The sequence below is a fragment of the Sinohyriopsis cumingii genome, chromosome 1 (genome assembly GCF_028554795.1).
Source record: "Sinohyriopsis cumingii isolate HCF-2022 chromosome 1, ASM2855479v2, whole genome shotgun sequence".
Taxonomy (NCBI): Eukaryota; Metazoa; Mollusca; class Bivalvia; order Unionida; family Unionidae; genus Sinohyriopsis; species Sinohyriopsis cumingii.
In genome coordinates, this window is record NC_142961.1 from 54,936,501 (window position 1) to 54,955,809 (window position 19,309).

The following is a 19,309-nucleotide window of genomic DNA, read 5'->3' on the forward strand; positions in this document are numbered from 1 at the left end:
TTATTCAATGGGGACAGATTGAGGGTGCTTGACAAAGTTTGAAGAAACCTGAGTTTGACAACCCATTTCTGGTTGTTACCATCTTTGTTGTAGCTTTAGAGATAGTTTGGATTTTTTTTCCCAGTAATGTGTGTAGCCTGTGTGTCTAGAACAGTGCTTTCTGTTATAGGTTTTTTCAACTTAGCATGGTGAATTTTATCTTAGATGTAGCTCAGCGAAGTTTCAGGTCAGTGTCAATTTAATGTATCTAAAGTACCTAATTCATTTCACATGAAGTATTTAAAACCAATTATGTACTTTTAGCTATATCTAATGATGCTGATTTGAAAATTTACTGAGTTACAAAAAGGATAAAATTCACCTTGCTTTGTGGAATGAACTATAATAGTTTCATGTGATTTTGGTGGTCAAAAGGTAATGGTCCCTGTGGCTGAAAGAAGAGAAATGATTCCCTGATGGTAATAAAATTCTACATCATATTTCTGGACCAAACTCAGTTGATAGCTTGCACTTGGGTAAGAATGAATTAGATTAAGCATAAGAAAAAAGTCAAAGATTACTAAGTCAGAGATTACTGACTAAGTCAAAGATTACTAAGTCAAAGATTACTGTCTATAAGGGGAATGTTGGTTTCAGCACAATAACATTACTTATACATCATGTATCTGGACCAAACTTTTTCATATCTTGCAACTGAGTAAAGGAATAAATTTGGTTTTGGGGTTAAATGTATACAAAGTCAAGGTCATTGAGACTGAAAGAAGAACAATGATTTTTACACAGAATTTTAGTTATCAATGATCTACCTTCATCAAAGTTTGTACATGATTTGCATGTTTGTTAAGAAAGAAGCCTGTTGATTTTAGAGTTGCAAGACCAATGGTTAGATTCACGTTAACCAAAGGAATAAAACATGTTTTTGCATAATAAATTTAGTCAATGATGTCATGTCTTGATCAAAGTTTGTTGAGGGCTTACATTTGAGATATGGGAACTTTTAAGTCATAAGGTCAAAGAACAAGATCATTGAAAGTCAAATAAAATGGGTTTTGCATAATTTTTGTTCTGAAGCTCCTTGATCAAATCTTGTGGATGGCTTTCACTAAAAATAATAACAAAACCTGTGGATTAATCATTAGTCTAATGAGAAAGTAATAGTTTTTGCAGAGTTATTTTAGTTAAGAATACATACCTGGATCCAAGGTGAAGGTCATTCATTTTCATTGGTCAACAATCTTCACAGTCGGCCACACCCTACTGGTGCCTACATTGTGTTATGTTTACCTATATTTTTTGTACTTTTTGTTTATGACTGTAAATTGTAGCGATTATTTATAAATAATATTTTACATAGTTAATTTTGTACACATCTGTCATTGTTACTTATTTTATTACAAGTGAGTCAACATACATACATACATACAGACACCACATAACACACATACAAACACATTTCCTCCAAATGTAGCTCATGCAAGATGTTTTATTGATGTAATAAATTGATGGCCACCTTATCAAAACCAGTTGACTGTGGATTAAAGCATATTTGCACAACAAAGTCAGGAATATATGAAAATTCTATTAGTGACCTATCTTTTATGTGTTTAGGGTATTCCTGAGGTTCACCCTGTGTTTGCCTACTATTTTGCGGCCTTGAAATATATCCTACCCATATATGCAGCTGAATCTAGATCATCATTATCTGGTTCAGTTGGCTTGGTCTTTGCTGGACCAGACCTGGATGCAAACCGATATGTTTACACTTTTGATGGAAGTAGTCTTAGAATCCCAGGTAATTATAATCCTTTAGCTCTGAAATTGTATGCATTTCTCTTAGTCAGCTTAAAACATACATATGGGGCATTTGCTTTATTTCTTCCAGTCCAGTTTGTTCAGTCACCTGGCAGAAGGCATTGTGATATTATGGTATGACCCTGCTTTTATTGTCTTTCAACATTTGCTATTATTACTTCTCCAAAACTGCTGTGCCATTTTTAATTAGATGTGGCAGAAATATTCCTTAGGATGTGCTATAATTCAAAATTTCTGAAAAACCTAATTTTGACTCATTTGCCAGATTGACTGAACCATTGTTGATCAAACTTGGAAGGATTGTTTCTTGTGAGATTCTTCACCAAAATTATTTTCTGGGTGGCTTTCCTAGCAATAGCATGGTTTCCATAACATAGCGTGGTTTCCATAACATGAAAAAGCTATTTTCAGCGTCTCCAGAACAGCAGTCAGTTAAGACATAACTTTGTAGGAATGTTCTATAGTACATATTCTACTGAAATGTGTGTGAGATTGCCTTCTTAGCAACTGCTGTGTATAACAACCTTAAGGAAACCCTATTTTCTTTTTTTCATAAAAATGTTTATTTAGAAAACATGGTAGGAATGTTTCCTAGGGCATATGCTGTATTAATTTTGTCTGGGATAGTTTTTCTATTAACAGTGTAGGTTTCTTAGCATCTTGAGTTGTCAAGAATGATTGAGAGGATTTTGATCAAATTTGTTTGCATCATTCTTTGGCAGCTTGAAGTAGTGAGCATCCTAGCATCAAGATCTCTCAAGTTTGTGCATGCAGGGATGATGTGAACGCGGATGTCATCAGCATTATTTGTCAGATTTCATGCAAATTTTAATCTTTCATATTTTTGCTTGTGATTCTAATCTGCCAGTTAATATGGCCAGTATTACTAAAACAACATTATTCTCAAAAGCCAATAATGAATTAGGACTAAGTTTGAAAACATTTTTGTGTTAGATTTTGACAGGGCCTGCCAGGGTGAGTGATCTCATGTCTGCATTGGCTATTTGTTAATTTTACATTAGAGTCTAACAGAATCTTTACTGAGGTTGGCAACAGGACATGGCTATCCCATTAACTGGTTTAAATATATATCTCTGCATGGCCATGTATACAGCAGGTTATTTATGACAGTAGTAATGTTATTGTGAGCCTCAAGTTTTATCGCAATACTGTCACATTTAATGATATTATCACAGTGTTTCTATATCAATGAGTCATTTTCTACAAAGCTAAGATAGATAACCAAAGATGTGCCTGGCCAAAGCCATAGTTAAAGCTTGCAGAAAATCAATTGATTAATTGTTTTTGTTTCCTAGTCTGACCACTGTATGTAGACTGTTGCTATTAATATCTGACAAATCTAACTGGAGACCACTCTGGTGGCCTAGTGGTTAGAGCATCCAACTCGGATGCAGGAGGTCAAAGGTTTGAACCCCAGCAAAGTCATAGCAAAGACTTATAAGAAAATGGTACTCACAGCTGCCTCACTTGGTACTCATCATTAAGAGGTGAAATGTACTAATATTGGGGACATGGCTGAATACAATAAACATACTAACATGCTAATATATATATATATATATATATATATATATATATATATATATATATATATATATATATATATATATATATATATATATATATACAATAAACTGACAACAAACAGTGCAAAACTAGTTTCTGACTATCATTAGTGCTTTCAACTCTACATGAGTCTTTTTCAAAGGGAGATAGATAACACAGACAAAACAAACAGAAAACACAAAAAGCATTGAGGTCATGTCATTTTACATAATTATTTCTACAGGAATAAAAGCTTGAAAGTTTTGATGTTTCAACTAGTTGGCATCAACTTGATGCAGATGCTGAAGCATATATTGACCTAGAAATTGATGAGCCATAATGCCATCTGTTCTTTAATATAAATTTGTGTAACCACAAATTATATCCCAGATATTTCATTGTTTTAATAGTAATTATAGGCTATTGACTAATAAGCAAATTGAGAAAGAATTATTTAAATGAAGTTGTGCCAGCTGCAAAACAATGATGATTTAATTTGTGCGTGGCTTCTTTTTCTAGTCTTTTTGGTTTAAACTGATTGTAAAAATTGACCCTCCAGTCTTTCCATAAAAATATTTGCATACGAGGGGGCCAAACAGAACCTGCAAAACAGAGAATGCAGTTTATCTCATCACATGTAAGATCTGTAGCCTTCAGTATGTCAGAGAAACTGAAAAGTTACACAAAATAATCAATCTTCACAGATCTGATTGGATGGTAGAGAATTTCTACAGAAGTCCAGTTGCAGAATACTTCTCTTCCTGTGGCCACACTTTCAATGATGTAACACTAATTGCAATTGCTCACAACCCAAACTGGAGTTCCAAAACTAGGAAAGAAAAGGAATCTTACTAGATTCACCTCCTTAGAACATTGCAACTGAGCCGTTTAAACCAAGAAGACTAGAAAAAGATGGCAATATGGCTTATCGATTTCTAGGTCAGTATAAAATCATCAAGTTGAAGCAAACTAGTTGAAACATCACAATATTCAAGCTTTTATTCCTGTAGAAATAGTCATGTAAAAGTTTGTAACCTCAATGCTGTTTGTTTTTTCTGTTTGTATAAAAACTAGTGTTGCACTGTTTGTTGTCATTTTATTGCACTTATCTTAATCAATCCCTGATACAAGCGACCCTTTGTTGGATCCAGTGCACTTGAAATATATATATATATATATATATATATATATATATATATATATATATATATATATATATATATATATATATATATATATATATATATATATATATATATATATATATATATCAAACCATGTAAATTGCTATATTAGTGTGTTACCAGAGATAAAATGCTCTGTTTGAAGCTAATTGTTTCAAACATTTTTTACCATGTCTCAGCATCACATGTTCACCTTATTTTGGGTATCTCAAAATGTATGAGAAATAAACTGTGGGATCCTTTAATTTTTCAGCTGGTTTGGCAAGGAAATGCACATATCTACTGGCTTCAGACCTTAGAAAGAGGAAGTTTGCTGTCCTCCTTACTCCACAAGGACTGACCACAGTGACAAAAACTGATACAGTCACTATTGTTAAGAGTGGACATGTGTTCATCAATGATTGTCCCTCACCACTGTAAGTCATCCAACCAAAAACACTTTCAGCTTCAGTATCTATTATTTTTAAGAATTCCATGGAATTTTAAATACAAATGTATGCCATTTTAATTCACATCTGCAAAGAAGAGGAGAGCTATTGTACATACACAGCATCTGCACATATGTATTAAGCATGCATATACCTATAAACAACTTCACTGCATCTCAGCCATTCTTTCTTTCTAAGTCCTAGATAACAATTTGTAATGGGTTATTCAGTATCTATCACTGGGAGGGTGCTAACTATATATGCATTTACATTATTTGTACATTCCTGGATAAATGTTTGCAATTAGCTCAGGTTTTATTAATCCTGTATGTTTGCTATTTACCTGGAAATTGGTGAGAGATGCACTTTGTTGAGTATTAAATCTATGTTTCAAAAGCAGGTCACTGTGGCCTATATATCAGGCTTTATTCAGTTTGGTAAATTTGGTATGCAAGGTTTATTTCTCAAGCTCTATTCATGCTAGAATGATGACACTAGATGATTTATGCATTTCTATAAGTACTATCTATTTAGAACAAACATGTCATGTCATGCTAGAATGATGACACTAGATGATTTATGCATTTCTATAAGTACTATCTATTTAGAACAAACAAGTCGTGTTGACCTAGTACAGTTCATACTTGGCTGATTTAGATTAAGTTTTTGCATTTACTTCATGACTACATAAGGTTTTTTATTATGTAGTATATACTATTATACCAGGAATCGTGAAACTTAAAAATTCATTTTGATGAGAATTGCTTCCTCGTCACAGAAGTAGATCATTATGGCCCATATTTTGCATCAGTGACTTAGGTTTAACGTTCATTACCTAAGGCATTGATCATACTAGAGTCATAAAACTGATGATGATATACACCTTTCCCTCGATAACTCGTGCACAATGGGGTCCACAAACATAGACTGCACTATAAGCGAGGTGCGAGTTACCGAGTGACCTCCAAAAATTGGAAAAAAATGGCTTTGACATCGAGAAAACTGTGGCGGGGTGTGGCATTAGAGAACTGGGCTGTTTATTGAGTGAATCCTCATTTTACAATCACTTCAATCATGATATTTAATAATACATTTTTTCTAGTGAAGTTGTTCGTTATTCTGTTTAAATAACATTTATTTTCAAAATGTCCAACATATGAAAGGTCATTCCAACTGGTTTCAACAACCATCATGAGTACGTGAAAAAATCTGTGTATTACATCACTGCTTTTTGTTTTCTTGATGAGTCTGGTTTCCATACTGGTGTTTAATATTATCCTGCCAAATCAGGAGTGAACAGATCAGGAAACTAGACTAACTGTTGATACACCTCCAAACAAGATTCTTTTTTTTCACACGCGACATTTATTTTGTGAGACAATGTTCTATGTTGAAACTAAATTTTTGTATTGCTCAATTAGTACAACATTGATGTTGTGATTTCTATGGAATTAATTATGAAACTTCTTATCATCCTTGAGGATATCTCTAAGTACCAGTTTAAGAATTCTCTGAAACTCACTTGCCCACATTGGTCTGTATCTGTGAAAGCAAGCTCTTTATTTTACGAGGTATTCATTTTGCTTGGCTGCCTTGTTATTTTTGATCACAGTTAAGAAAGAGACGGTCAATTTAAGGTAGTTTATGTTACACACACAATAACATTTATTAGTATTCATTTGATCAAATGAAGTGAGTTCACCTGACATACGACTGGGGTCGCTAGATTTTAAGTTTGTAGGATTTTTGTGCCTTTTAACTTTTCTTTTATTCCACCTCCTTTATTTGATTCAAAAGACATAATTAATGTGATAATACAAAGGAGGCCAACTTTTAATTCAGTGCAACAATACAACAAATACATCTGGAAGTCGGTTATCAAAACACGGTTGGCACTTAATTAGGTTCTCAGAGAAACACTTGTGGACATGGCTGTTATGGTTGATTGACGCAGTTTATGTTTAATTACATGGGGGCACATTGCATTTATGATGATTACACTTAAAAGGAACTAAAAGATAGAACTAGAACACAAATTTCAATTGATAAAAAATTTATTTAATTTGTATTTATTTTTTTAAGTACTGCCTCCACTCGGCATAAGTGACATTTTGATTGATTGAAATTTCCTTGCATATCGTTAATTGCGGTGTACTAGGAATGTTGTTTGGAAAGAAAATGTAAAAACTTGTATGACCTATTTTTTAATTTGATATTTCATAGTGTTGTTTAAAACTTCCAGGTCCTATCTACCATTTTCGATGATAAAACAAAAGATACATCAAAGTTTCCATTACCGATTTTGATCACAATTTTTTTCAAGTTCAAGAAATAGGGATCGATTTTTGGGTATTTTCTGGTTTAAAAGATGGGATCCATGCCTGACCCCACATTATAAGTGGGTTCACAAGTTATCAGGGCATGAGTTATCGAGGGAGTGGTGTACATCACTTTTAGTACACACATCCACACTTAAAAGAAACTCATAATGACTTCTATTTCACCTTTTTACTGGTTTTGGTTAGGTTTTTGAAATTAGGTTCTGACTGTCTGCATGTTTGGTACGCTATATGTGCACTATTCTACCTAGAATCATTAGATTTGTTGAAGAATGCATCTTTATAGGTACTATACCTTCTGGCAAAAAGAGGCCTCTGTGACCTCATCTCACTTTGTTGAAATTTTGTGTTTGAAGTTAGTTTCATGGATACTGTTTATGTAAGAATCATGAAACTTGATAATTTGATTCATCTCTGTTAGTACTACATCGCTATAACCAAAGTTATGCTTTGCTAACATAATATGTTTTCTATGGTCTATACAGCGTAGCCTGTTCAGAAGGCTCTATATATAACCATGCAGTTAGAAGTAGGAATTGATATTTTTATTCAATGGTAAACTTATCATATTAATGACTATATATCATATATTGCGTTAGGTTACCATGAACAGGTTAACTGTATCTTGTACATGTGAATGAGTAGAAATTAAAAGAGTGAACATCGTGTATTTCAAGTGAGACCTCACCTATAGTGGCTTATCAAGAAATCACTGATGTGATGCATGAACTATGCTTGTAATAAATGGCTGCTAGTCTGGAACTGCTCAAAGACTATACTTCCTTCCAGTACAGTCTGACTTCTGGACAATGATAATAGCTTCTGAAGTAGAGTTTAGGAGCAGTGATTTAAAGAAAACAAGTTTAAAATTCATTATAATGCCTCCATTATTATATTTTTGACTATAATATTCTTGCATGTATTTGATGCCCTGTGACGGGGGCAAATATTTTGTAGGTCAAGATCACTGATGTGTATTTTCAGCATGATGATTAATGTTTGCAAATGGCTACTGGAGGCAAGCTACATAATCACTGATTACATTCTGGTTTGTACTGTTAGCTGAAACATAGAATTTTCAAACTGAATGTGATATTATGAAGTAAAGTTTTGCAGATGTGTTTTCTGTGTGAAATTTCTTCACAGATAATATAGTTTCTTTAGAAACAGATAAAGGAATGAAACAACAATGCCTATAATTGATGGGCTAGAGCAATGTTATAGCAAAATTTCTGCTTCCCCCACCAACAAATTATTAAACCAGTGCCCTCAATTATAAAAAAGCTGTTTGATGGTAACTTTGGGCTCTCACTGGGCCTGGATCCTCCAACACCCAAATAGGGGCTGCTTGCTATGCATCTGGGTTAGAGGCATCCTAAGTTGCCTGTACATACATAGAGTTATTGCTTTTGGAGTAATTTTTATACTGTTTACTTTTTTGTTTTTATATCAAATCAAATTTAATTGAAAATGTTTACATGAACTCAAATTCAGCTAAATTCATTTAAACTAAGTTAAGTTAAATAAAGTCAGTAATCTTAAAGCATCATAAAAGTCTTTGACTATAGTTGTAAAAGTCCTTAATTTTAGATATCCTACAAGGAAGTTTTACCAAAACAATCTTGCAAAATAGACTTTTTGTGATGTTAGAGACAAAAGTAGTAAAAATATGATGTGCAAATGCCAAATGTAGAGCAGCTGAAAAAGAAAAAAATTGATCCCTGAGAATCATAGACATCAGATTGAATAGAAAATAATTTACCCCTGAAGATCATGGACATATCAGATTGAATAGAAAATAATTTATCTCAGTGGGTCATGGAAATAAGATTGAATAGAAAATAATTGATCCCTGAGGATCATGGACATCAGATTGAATAGAAAATAATTGATCCCTGAGAATCATGGACATCAGGTTGAATAGAAAATAATTAATCCCTGAGGATCATGGACATCAGATTGAATAGAAAATAATTGATCCCTGAGGATAATGACATCAGATTGAATAAGAAAACCTATTGCAGATCCTATATTTCACTCAATGCTGGCTGCAGAATTTGAGAGTTCTTTTTGAAAACTCTACATATGCAGCAATGGAATTGGTTTCCTATATTCTTCTTTGTTTTCTAGGAAAGATGCATACAAGAGTGATGATGGCAGCTTGCAAGTGTTGCTGGAAAAAGAAAATACCAAACTTTTGACCAATGTTGGCATTGTAGTCACATGTGTTACCAAATCATTAGAATTCTGTACCATCCAGTTGACAGATACACTGTCAAGCAATGCTACAGTTGGTCTTCTGGGTACAAATGATGGGGAACCTGTCACAGAAAAACGTCTGCCAGATGGAAATATTAGTGACAGTTCATCCGACTTTCTACAAAATTATGTGATCAGTGGTCCAGATGTATGTAACGCTGGCATAGATAGTAATCAGAAAGCCCAATCATGTACTCAGGACTTAATTTGTGAAGATATGCCTGAGTTACCTCAAAGTTACAGATTTTACAAACAGTTCCAGGTAAGTGTTATTATTACTTTCAGTTTGTATCACCCTGCTATATTCTGTGAGGAGGCATATATTGTTACCTATGTCCATCTGTCTCATCGCATGATATCATATCTTCTCTGTCACAAATTTCATTTCCACTCAGTAGCTTTCGATTGATATAATGGATGTTTAAGAACCAAGAAATTAAAATGAGGATTTATTTTGAAAAAACTAAGGTCAAGTATGATTTGCAATATTTTCCAACAAAAAATTACAGTTGTGGCAGCCGTATGATTTTAAACTTTGCTCCAAGCTTTCTTCAATTGCTGTATTATTAAGGGCATCTGTGTCATATAAACATAGTTCTAAAATAATTATATTTCAGGTCACAAGGGTACAATTTCTGTTTACCTGCTTTAGATTGGCATAACGATTGATATTATTCCAAACAATTTATTTTAATTCAGAACCAAGTTGACTAACAGGGGTTTGGTTTTTGTGTAATACAGCAGAGCAACACCAGTAGGTTATTTAGTGATGAGGCAATTGGAGTAAAGTGCCATGTCCATGGACACACCATGGTAGCTGACCCAGGCTCATCCAATGGTAGGATTTGAACCTGCACCCTTTCAATCATGAGCCCAACAAACTAACTGCTGTGTCTCCATTAAATTCATCTTGCAACATGCAGGAAAATGCATTGAAACTATTATGCATGCATGAGCCTCAATGGCACAATGACAGCCTGGTTTATCCAACACTTTTATCAGCAACCGCATAGAGAAGATTAAAAAGACTAAATCTTACATATCTGTAACACATTTATATTATCTGCTTTCGTTTCATTAATTCTTTTTTCAATCACCTTTACTTCTACTGACGACCATTTTCAGTATGCTTTTAGAATTCAAATGAGTTTTAGATTTTATTAGTTTACCACTTCAGGGATCATAAATAATGTTCCACACACAAGATTTGAAATAAAATACACTTTAAACAATATTTTCTAGGATCTCTAGAAAAATAACTCATCCTGTAATAGAATTGAATGTAGCAGATCCTGCATTCTGACAGAAAGTTTTTGGGAGTAGTGGACACTTTTTGGTGGGAGTAGTGGACAGTTTTTGGTGGGATTAACATTGCTGGTTATTCTTAAAAGTTTAAAGAATACTTTTTAATTCTGTGTTATATCTTTATTTTCAGGCTGTATGTAATGAATATAATGGCCACTGTGACACAACATCGGATGATCTTTGCAGCATAGTTGTAGCCTATGTAATGAGATCAGATATGAATTTAACTTATTTTAACCAGGATCATTTACCAGGTGAGTTTTATTCATGGATTTTGGAGTTAAAGCAATACCATGGTTGTAAGGTGATTGGTCGAAGGTATTTGCAGCTTACTGAATAAGATCTGACAAACTTAATGTTAAGGCATATATTTACAGCCAGTCATATGAGACCAGATATAAACGGAACATGCTTAAATGAGGGGCATTTATGATTTATTTAAGCTCAGGCATGTTGGAGTCTTTAGCAGTCTTTGAAAATGATCTGGACTTGGAATTTGTAAGGCACTGGTTTCATATCCCTGGAATGTAACATTATATGTAAACTAGACAAAAATATCTCACAAAATATGCTGAAACTCTTCAAGGATTTTGTGAATGCATGGGATGGATGTTTGAGGTTGAGAATCCTAAAACAAAAACACCGACTTTGGATGGGCAACCACTGATTCTTTCATGTGTTAATTTTGGTAGTTGAACTTGGGACCACAGAGAATCAAATTGAATGTGATGATACCTTTTGATAGAGGCTCAATTACTATTTGTTAGCAAGGTGGGTTTTTTCTGGGCATTCAGGACTAGAAATGTTTATTTTTCTCAACTTTTGGGTCATTTCATTCAAATGCTCTGAAAGACCAGAGGCAAAGATTTTTGGGCCAGATAAAATCTGAGGAGGATTTTATAAGCCTGTTTTCATGTCAAATAAGATCATAAATCTTTTGAATACTGAATACCATATAATTGAAAAAAGTAGTTTTTGCTGCATAACATTTGACTTTTTATGAGACAGACTGTTCAATTATCAGGGCTGAGTGATGGGATCTATGGAGACTGCTCAGTCCAGCCTTGATTTTTTCTTGATGCTAGATCTTTCAATCCCTGTTGGTAAACGTTTGAATCACACATGTTCATATGGTGGATGGAAAGTATGATAACAGTAGCATTTTTGATTCTGAAGGATTAAGATTTTGTACCTTGCAAATTATGCTTACCCAAACTAAAGATGGTGTTAACCATGTCCTTTTGCTTGTTTGAGCAACAAAAGTACCAAACGAAAAATCAGCTTGTTCAGACAGAAGACAACTGAGAGTGGTCTTCCCATGGTTAGAGTGATTGGCACCAAATCCCTTTAGCCCTTCAGTTGTCATTGCTCCTACTTCACACACCGACAAAAAATCCTGTCAGATACCTTCCATTTTGTGCTTTGTCTCAAGCTCAAGCAATCCTTAGGCAGTTATCTCATCACAGGAAATTATTATCCTATTTACTTGCTCTCTTCATCATAGATAATTATTTTGCACTTCATTTTCAATTTTTGACATACAGTAAGCAAACTGACACCATTTTGATTGCCTGCTCTGATGGTCAATAGTACTTATTAATATTTATTTTTTTAAAGTCATATTTTGTGTTAGCTTTTTGTGTTTGTTTTAATAATAAACCTATATTACCCATAGGGAAGGCACTTTGAAACAACTGTATAAAGTTGTGTTTCAGACTATTTTGATTCTGCCACTGGAGGGTTGATTATAAAAATCAGTTCTGGTGTGGCTTGTGCCAACAGAATCAGAAATCACTGGTGGGGTTGTCAGAAAAAAATTATATATTTAAAACTGTTAATTACCTACTCTTAGCAGTCAAACTCATGACATTCAACATACAGGAGCCATAAATGCTGTCTGGGGACACAAGTGCAACAGTGACACCAGACTTGTACGAATTCACGTACTTGATGTGTGAGAAATCTGGGAAATTATTTTAAAGGCACACTTATAAAAACTACTCTGTGCAGTAAGCAATTTTTAGTTAGCTGTTAACCTTTAAAGTGCTTGTCATGACATAAGTCATGCTGCTGGTAGACAGTTTGACATGTTGTGAGAGAGTTTTTCAAGTAGGCAACTGTTTACACATCTGGATACTTCGACTTGACATTAATGGTTGCCAAACAAAATTTTATTTTGGTACATTGGACCCTGTAACACGCATTCTATTCTAGTCTTAATCTTACATTCATCAAAGAAATACTACAAATGCATGTTTAAAATAAGGGCCACCTAGAAAACCCGAATTGGCTGAAACCTAACATAGTTTGTCTTCAGAAGATGATTTCATTTGGTAAATGCTGGCTGATCAGAATGAATTTGAAGTATATCAGTCTATTGAACCTTTGGAAAGTGTTCCTGGAAATGCCAGTATGTATTGTAGAGCTGAAAATTGATGCTGAATACAAATCTGATGTACATGCTGGATGGACAAGCAGACAACATGTTGGTCAACCCCATCCCAGTTCAGCAGTATTTTGAAATTAAATGAAAAATACTAAGCATAAATTAAAATACAGGCAATTTAAAAGTAGAGTGGAATTTTCATTTCTTTTCTCACAAAATCAGCACTGAGAGATTTTGTGTTAGTTTAAGATAAGGTTTAAGATAAATTAAAAAATAAGAATAAAAAAAGAAATCAAAAGTAAGCATATTTATTTGATTAAAATGCCAATGTCTGAACTAGCAGACTGTGGCATTGATGGATTAAAAACACTAACACAGCATTATGGAACAGAAAGGAAAACTGGCATTGTTGGCAGTTAGACACTGATTCAAAATTTCATGTTAGTGAAAAGTCTTATTTTGTAATAGATATATACAAAAGTCAGTTCATGTGATATGTAGAAAACTGTACATAATAACCATATAGAACCGTTTCCTCACTTGTTCAAGCAGTCTAAGCTAGCAATGCTTATGCCCCTTCAGATGTACCTTCAGACAGCAAACTGAAAGGGCATTCCCAGCACTGAACAATGTTCATGCACAAATAAGGAAAATATGAAATTCTAAATGAATCAATATATTAATCATTATAGGAATTATCAGAGAATTCCTGTACAATGTCAAAATTAAGTGTGTGCAGAGCTCTGGCTGGCACAACCACTACGGCAGCTCCAGAACAAGAAGAACTCTCATATTATGAAAATGTATAACAGACTGACCAATCTTTATAAACACAAATCATGATGGATAATATTTGTCCTGTTGTTATGTGTATTTCTTGCATGGTGAAATTTTCTGTAGGACTTGTTGCATTTAGTTCCAAACCATTGTTTGCTTTTTGGTTACAAACTGGATTGCTCTTTATTACAAAACATTTTGCAGCAGTGTCATTAAATAATGATGAGAGTGATGTATAAAGATTGTCATTCAGGTATATGGATTATATACTGTTATGTGAATCCTGATTCCTTTTACTATCTTCTAGTTTACGTACCAATAGTTTTAATAATAATCATCCCTTCTAGTTTCTTCTATCTCAGTTTTTTGATAATTATTGTCAACAGGTAAAATTTGCTTTGTTTTGCAGTAAAAACCTAAAACCAATAATAAACAAGAAACTACTAAATGTAAAATTTGGGTCAATTTCATGTATTCGGAAATTATTTTCATATTTCAAAGCATTGCTTGAAACAACAATATAATCAATAACAGATATATTTCTGAAATTTGTAGAACTCATATTGTTACCACATATTCCATTTAATATAATAAGATTATTATTTCCACATGTTCCTATGAGTTGCCAGGAGCAAAAGTAACCTCATCAAAATAATGACCACAAAATGTGTCAGTCTAAGGAATACTTTCCTGATCAACATCGTTCACCAGAGCTCTTTTTGCTACAGCACTAAAAACTGCACATGCTTGTAAACCCTTTCCTGTGCATCAGTCTGGAGGTTTAATATCAAGATTTGCACAGGATTTATCAATTAATTCAATGATTTGACATCATTTCTTCTTTACTTCTTGTACAATAATAATTTTCTTTATTGTGGGAAATTAGTTGTGGACACTGGATGGGTATTAAGTATACCTTATTTCAGTATGCAGGGGAAGATTTGATTAGTTGCCATGGTAACCAAATCCAGCCTAGAATGTATAAAAATCATGACAAAATTACATATTTTTAGTATTCATTTATATTAAGCTTTCTGCTATCTTAGTCAGGCTTTGTATATTTTCAATTTAGATTGTGAACAGTTAGATTTTCTAATTATTTGGCTTGGATTATCCAAGTTCCACCAAATATATAGGCACACCATGTGTTTTGTTTTCATTTAAGTGTTAAGATTGAACAATTAAAATCAATAAAGTTTAGGTTGCATATTCTGTGCTTATATTTTTCTAGGATTTACTAACATTGGTTTTTAACATCTCAAATATAAAAAAGTATTTTGGTCATGCATTTAATTTGTTGAATTTATACCAAATAGCTTGGTTACTATGGCAACAGTATAAAAAAATGCACTGTTAATATTACAGTCTTAGAGATGAAAGAAAAATGTTGAATAACAAACAAGTCATAAAAATCATGAAGATAAAAGTTATGTGATCATTTTTATGCATATTTATTGACATACATACACATATATTATGTACTTAGGTATTACATTATTTTGATCCATACACAAGGAATATAACACAATGACCACTGATGATAAACCAAGCTCTTGTATGCTAATATAGGAATTTTATAAAGATAATCAGCTTTCAAATGTGTTACAAGATTTTCCTGTTGATGCAAACTATAGATAAATGGGAATTAATGTATATATCATGCATTTATTTTGCATCATGGAAACATGCAAAATTTATGATGAAAGACTTAAGTTTACATACAAATAAACAAACTTAAACTTATTGAACAATCCTCAAAATCCCTGTGTGTTCCTCTTTCAAATCTATTGTTATTCATAAAAACTCTTCAAATTAAAATTGCCTCTTAAGCCCACACACTTTAAGTATGCCATTCCATTAGATTCTATATTCTGTAGTTTGTTTGCAATCAGACAATTTTTATATTCATGTTTCGGTGATCATAATAGAAAAAAATAAGTGTGACTTTTGGATAAAATTAAGCCCACAAAAGGCATCATTATGCAGTAAAGGGAAATAAATCAGGAATCTCATTCTCAACAGGATCAACTTTCTGATCCAAACAAGGTTTGTCAGTTACAAGTGGGTTAACCATGTCCTTATTTCCAGCCCATTCATTGTGTACTAATAAATGAATACCCTCAATGGCTAAAGATGATGCTGCTCTGTTTCTGAGACTAAGTCTGATGCCAAATTAACACAGTGGAGAGGAACATTAACAAAGCCACACACTATTATCTGAGACTAAGTCTCATGCCAAACTAACACAGTGGAGAGGAACATTAACAAAGCCATACACTATTATCTGAGACTAAGTCTGATGCCAAATTAACACAGTGGCAAGGAACATTAACAAAGCCACACACTATTATCTGAGACTAAGTCTGATGCCAAATTAACACAGTGGAGAGGAACATTAACAAAGCCACACACTATTATCTGAGAGTAAGTCTGATGCCAAATTAACACAGTGGCAAGGAACATTAACAAAGCCACACACTATTATCTGAGAGTAAGTCTGATGCCAAACTAACACAGTGGAGAGGAACATTAACAAAACCACACACTATTATCTGAAAAGAACACTTTCACTTAAAGAAGACTTCTCAGACAAATGCAAAGTAGTATGAAAACAAAAGACTCAAAGAAGCTTCTGTCTCCATAATAGTTTAATAGGAATAGGCTCGAAAGAATCACCAATAAGTGATATAGAACCTTTCAGTATGAATGGTTAATGATTCTCAATAATAGAATCAGACTAGGGATTGTTTAACACATCCAATGCATTGTTTTCAACTGTCTCTTTGAAATAAGAGCATTTGGGGGATAGCTCTGTCTTTATTCTGTTGCTTTTTTTTAACCCTGTTCCAATCAGAAATAACTTGCCCATTCTTCTTGCTAAAAAAACACATACAAAGATAAGGGTTTCTGTTCAGTCTTTATCAGAAGTTCTATATTTAAAAGTTCTGCTAGATTGAGATTATCAGCAGATGTGGTGCAGCTACTTACAGCACCAAACCTGTCATTCACTAGCTCCGATATTTTATGAATTTTAATTAGTGAAATAAAATTTTGTTTGTCCTTCCTTGTTACATGAGTTTGGGCACATTTTTTACTCTCATAAAGTTTTAATACCAGTTTAATGGAACATGAAATGATGTATCTTTCATCGTTTTGTGCTAACTGTAAATGGTCACTAACATCTAAAAAATATTAAGAAAATGTACATCAAAATATTCATAAATTCCTAATATAATGTTTAAAGTTGTTTCTTGATGGATTATGAGTAGATGATAAATGGACACATTTTATACACATCTTAACCATAATGATGCTGCTGCTTTTATTCATTATGTAGTTGCAAAAGATTTATGCTAATTATTATCCGAATAATAAAATAAATTTATCAGTTAAATATCTAATTTTCCATCCTGTTATGTGAGTTATAATTAATGACGGCAGTGTTCTGACAAGCAGTATTTGGTAAGGCAGACTGACAGTTATCTTCCAACTGTTATTTTATAGAAGATAGCATACTAAACCAACGATCCATGACAAATTTGATGTAAAATTGAAGCATTTGAAATTTGGGGTATTTGTCCCACAGGATTGGCTGAAGTACATATTGTTAAGCATTTAAGGTCTATGATAACATGGGATAGAAGCAATAACACTGTCTTTCCTGTGATCATATTTTTAATTAAGTCCCTAATTGGTATTGTTGACTCTGACATTCTTCATTGATTAACTAAACAACCAGTTGACAATACTTGGATAAGTTCAATGTTTGCCTTATTGATTTTTAGTACAACATGGTCATAAAGCAGAAGAGCTTATGGAATGGTCCATCGTCAATTGTCTGTCACAGACTGAAAGCTTATGGGATGGTCTGTTTATTGTCCATCATCCATCTGTCTATCCATTAGCACAAGTTTGTTGTTGATACTCCTCATAATTCTTGGGGATTGACACGAAATATTATACAAACATTCATCCAATGGGCTAGTTGGTCAGAAAGAAAATGGTACCACTTGGACACTCATTATGGCTGCCAATTTGACCAACATGAAAATCTTGTTAATCACTAATTTAATTCCTGAATGGATGGTCATATTAACATGGGGTTTTCACTAAAATATTTCTTATGATGTCTTTCATTGGTCCTTAATGAAACTGGTGCCTATCTGATGTAAAATATGGCTAAAACAGTGGCCGTCTTGAAAATTTTGTTATTGCTCCTCCTCCTGAATGGATGGTCATATCAGTTTGTTCTTTTCACTAAGAGACTTGTGATGTCAAGTTGGTCCTAAATGGTGCCAGTCTGATATCTAGTATGCCACAGTAGCCATCTTGAAAATCTTCTTATCACTACCTATCCTGAATGAAATATAATATTGTTATGGGGTTTTCAGCAAAGGACTTGTATAATATCTAATTGGTCCTAAATGAAAATGGTGCAGACCTGATATCCAATATGCCATCTAGAAAATCATCCTATCACTTACCTATCCTGAATGAAATATAATATTGCTATGGGGTTTTCAGCAAAGCACTTGTATAATATCTAATTGGTCCTAAATGAAAATGGTGCAGACCTGATGTCCAATTAATGACATCTTGACAATCTTGTTATTGCTAACCCTCTCCTGAATGAAAAGTAATATTGCTTTGGACTTTACACCAGAAGACTTATTATGTTGTATCAATCCAGAATGAAATGGAGTTGATCTGATGCCCAATATAGCCACAACAGTGGCCATCCTGATAATAGTGTTATCACTACTCTTGACTTGCAGAATCTACATGGAGTTTATACTAAACTTCTTATGATGTCTAGTTGGTCATAAAGAAACATGGTGCCAGTTCACTTCAAAAATGACTGCCATTATGGTCATCTTGAAAATCTTTTGTGTACCGCTTTTATAAAAAAACATGTTTTAATAAACAAATTTCACTGGTCCTTACTGCATTTCAGCCTCCACGTTTGCATCTTAATATAAGTAAACTGTCTCTTGCAGCTTCGTGCCACCATTTTCTAATGCCAAGTACCAACCTAACTGGCTCTGACAACCTGGATGTGGTTGTGGTGGTGAATGAAGGAGTCTCCATGATGCATGCTGGTCAAGACACAGGGGAGTACCTGTGGAATCTTCTGGGAACAGCATGGTCTAATTTAGATGCCAGGGTCACTTTTGTTGGTTACGGAGCTGCTGGCAGTAATCATAATGCCCATGTTCACGTGGTGGATAGACAGTATGTTAATTATACTTCAAT

The 19,309-nt window shown here is 33.6% G+C and overlaps 1 protein-coding gene across 1 annotated transcript in view; it reads left to right on the plus strand.

The window, feature by feature from the left end:
- LOC149806893 (uncharacterized) overlaps positions 1-19,309 on the plus strand; it is a 248,378-nt gene that overhangs the window by 209,122 nt on the left and 19,947 nt on the right. The window contains exons 34-38 of the mRNA XM_089959232.1: positions 1,609-1,792; positions 4,816-4,978; positions 9,460-9,850; positions 11,024-11,147; positions 19,054-19,288. Of these exons, the coding sequence (XP_089815358.1) occupies positions 1,609-1,792; positions 4,816-4,978; positions 9,460-9,850; positions 11,024-11,147; positions 19,054-19,288 (1,097 nt within the window). The remainder of the gene's footprint in view (positions 1-1,608; positions 1,793-4,815; positions 4,979-9,459; positions 9,851-11,023; positions 11,148-19,053; positions 19,289-19,309) is intronic.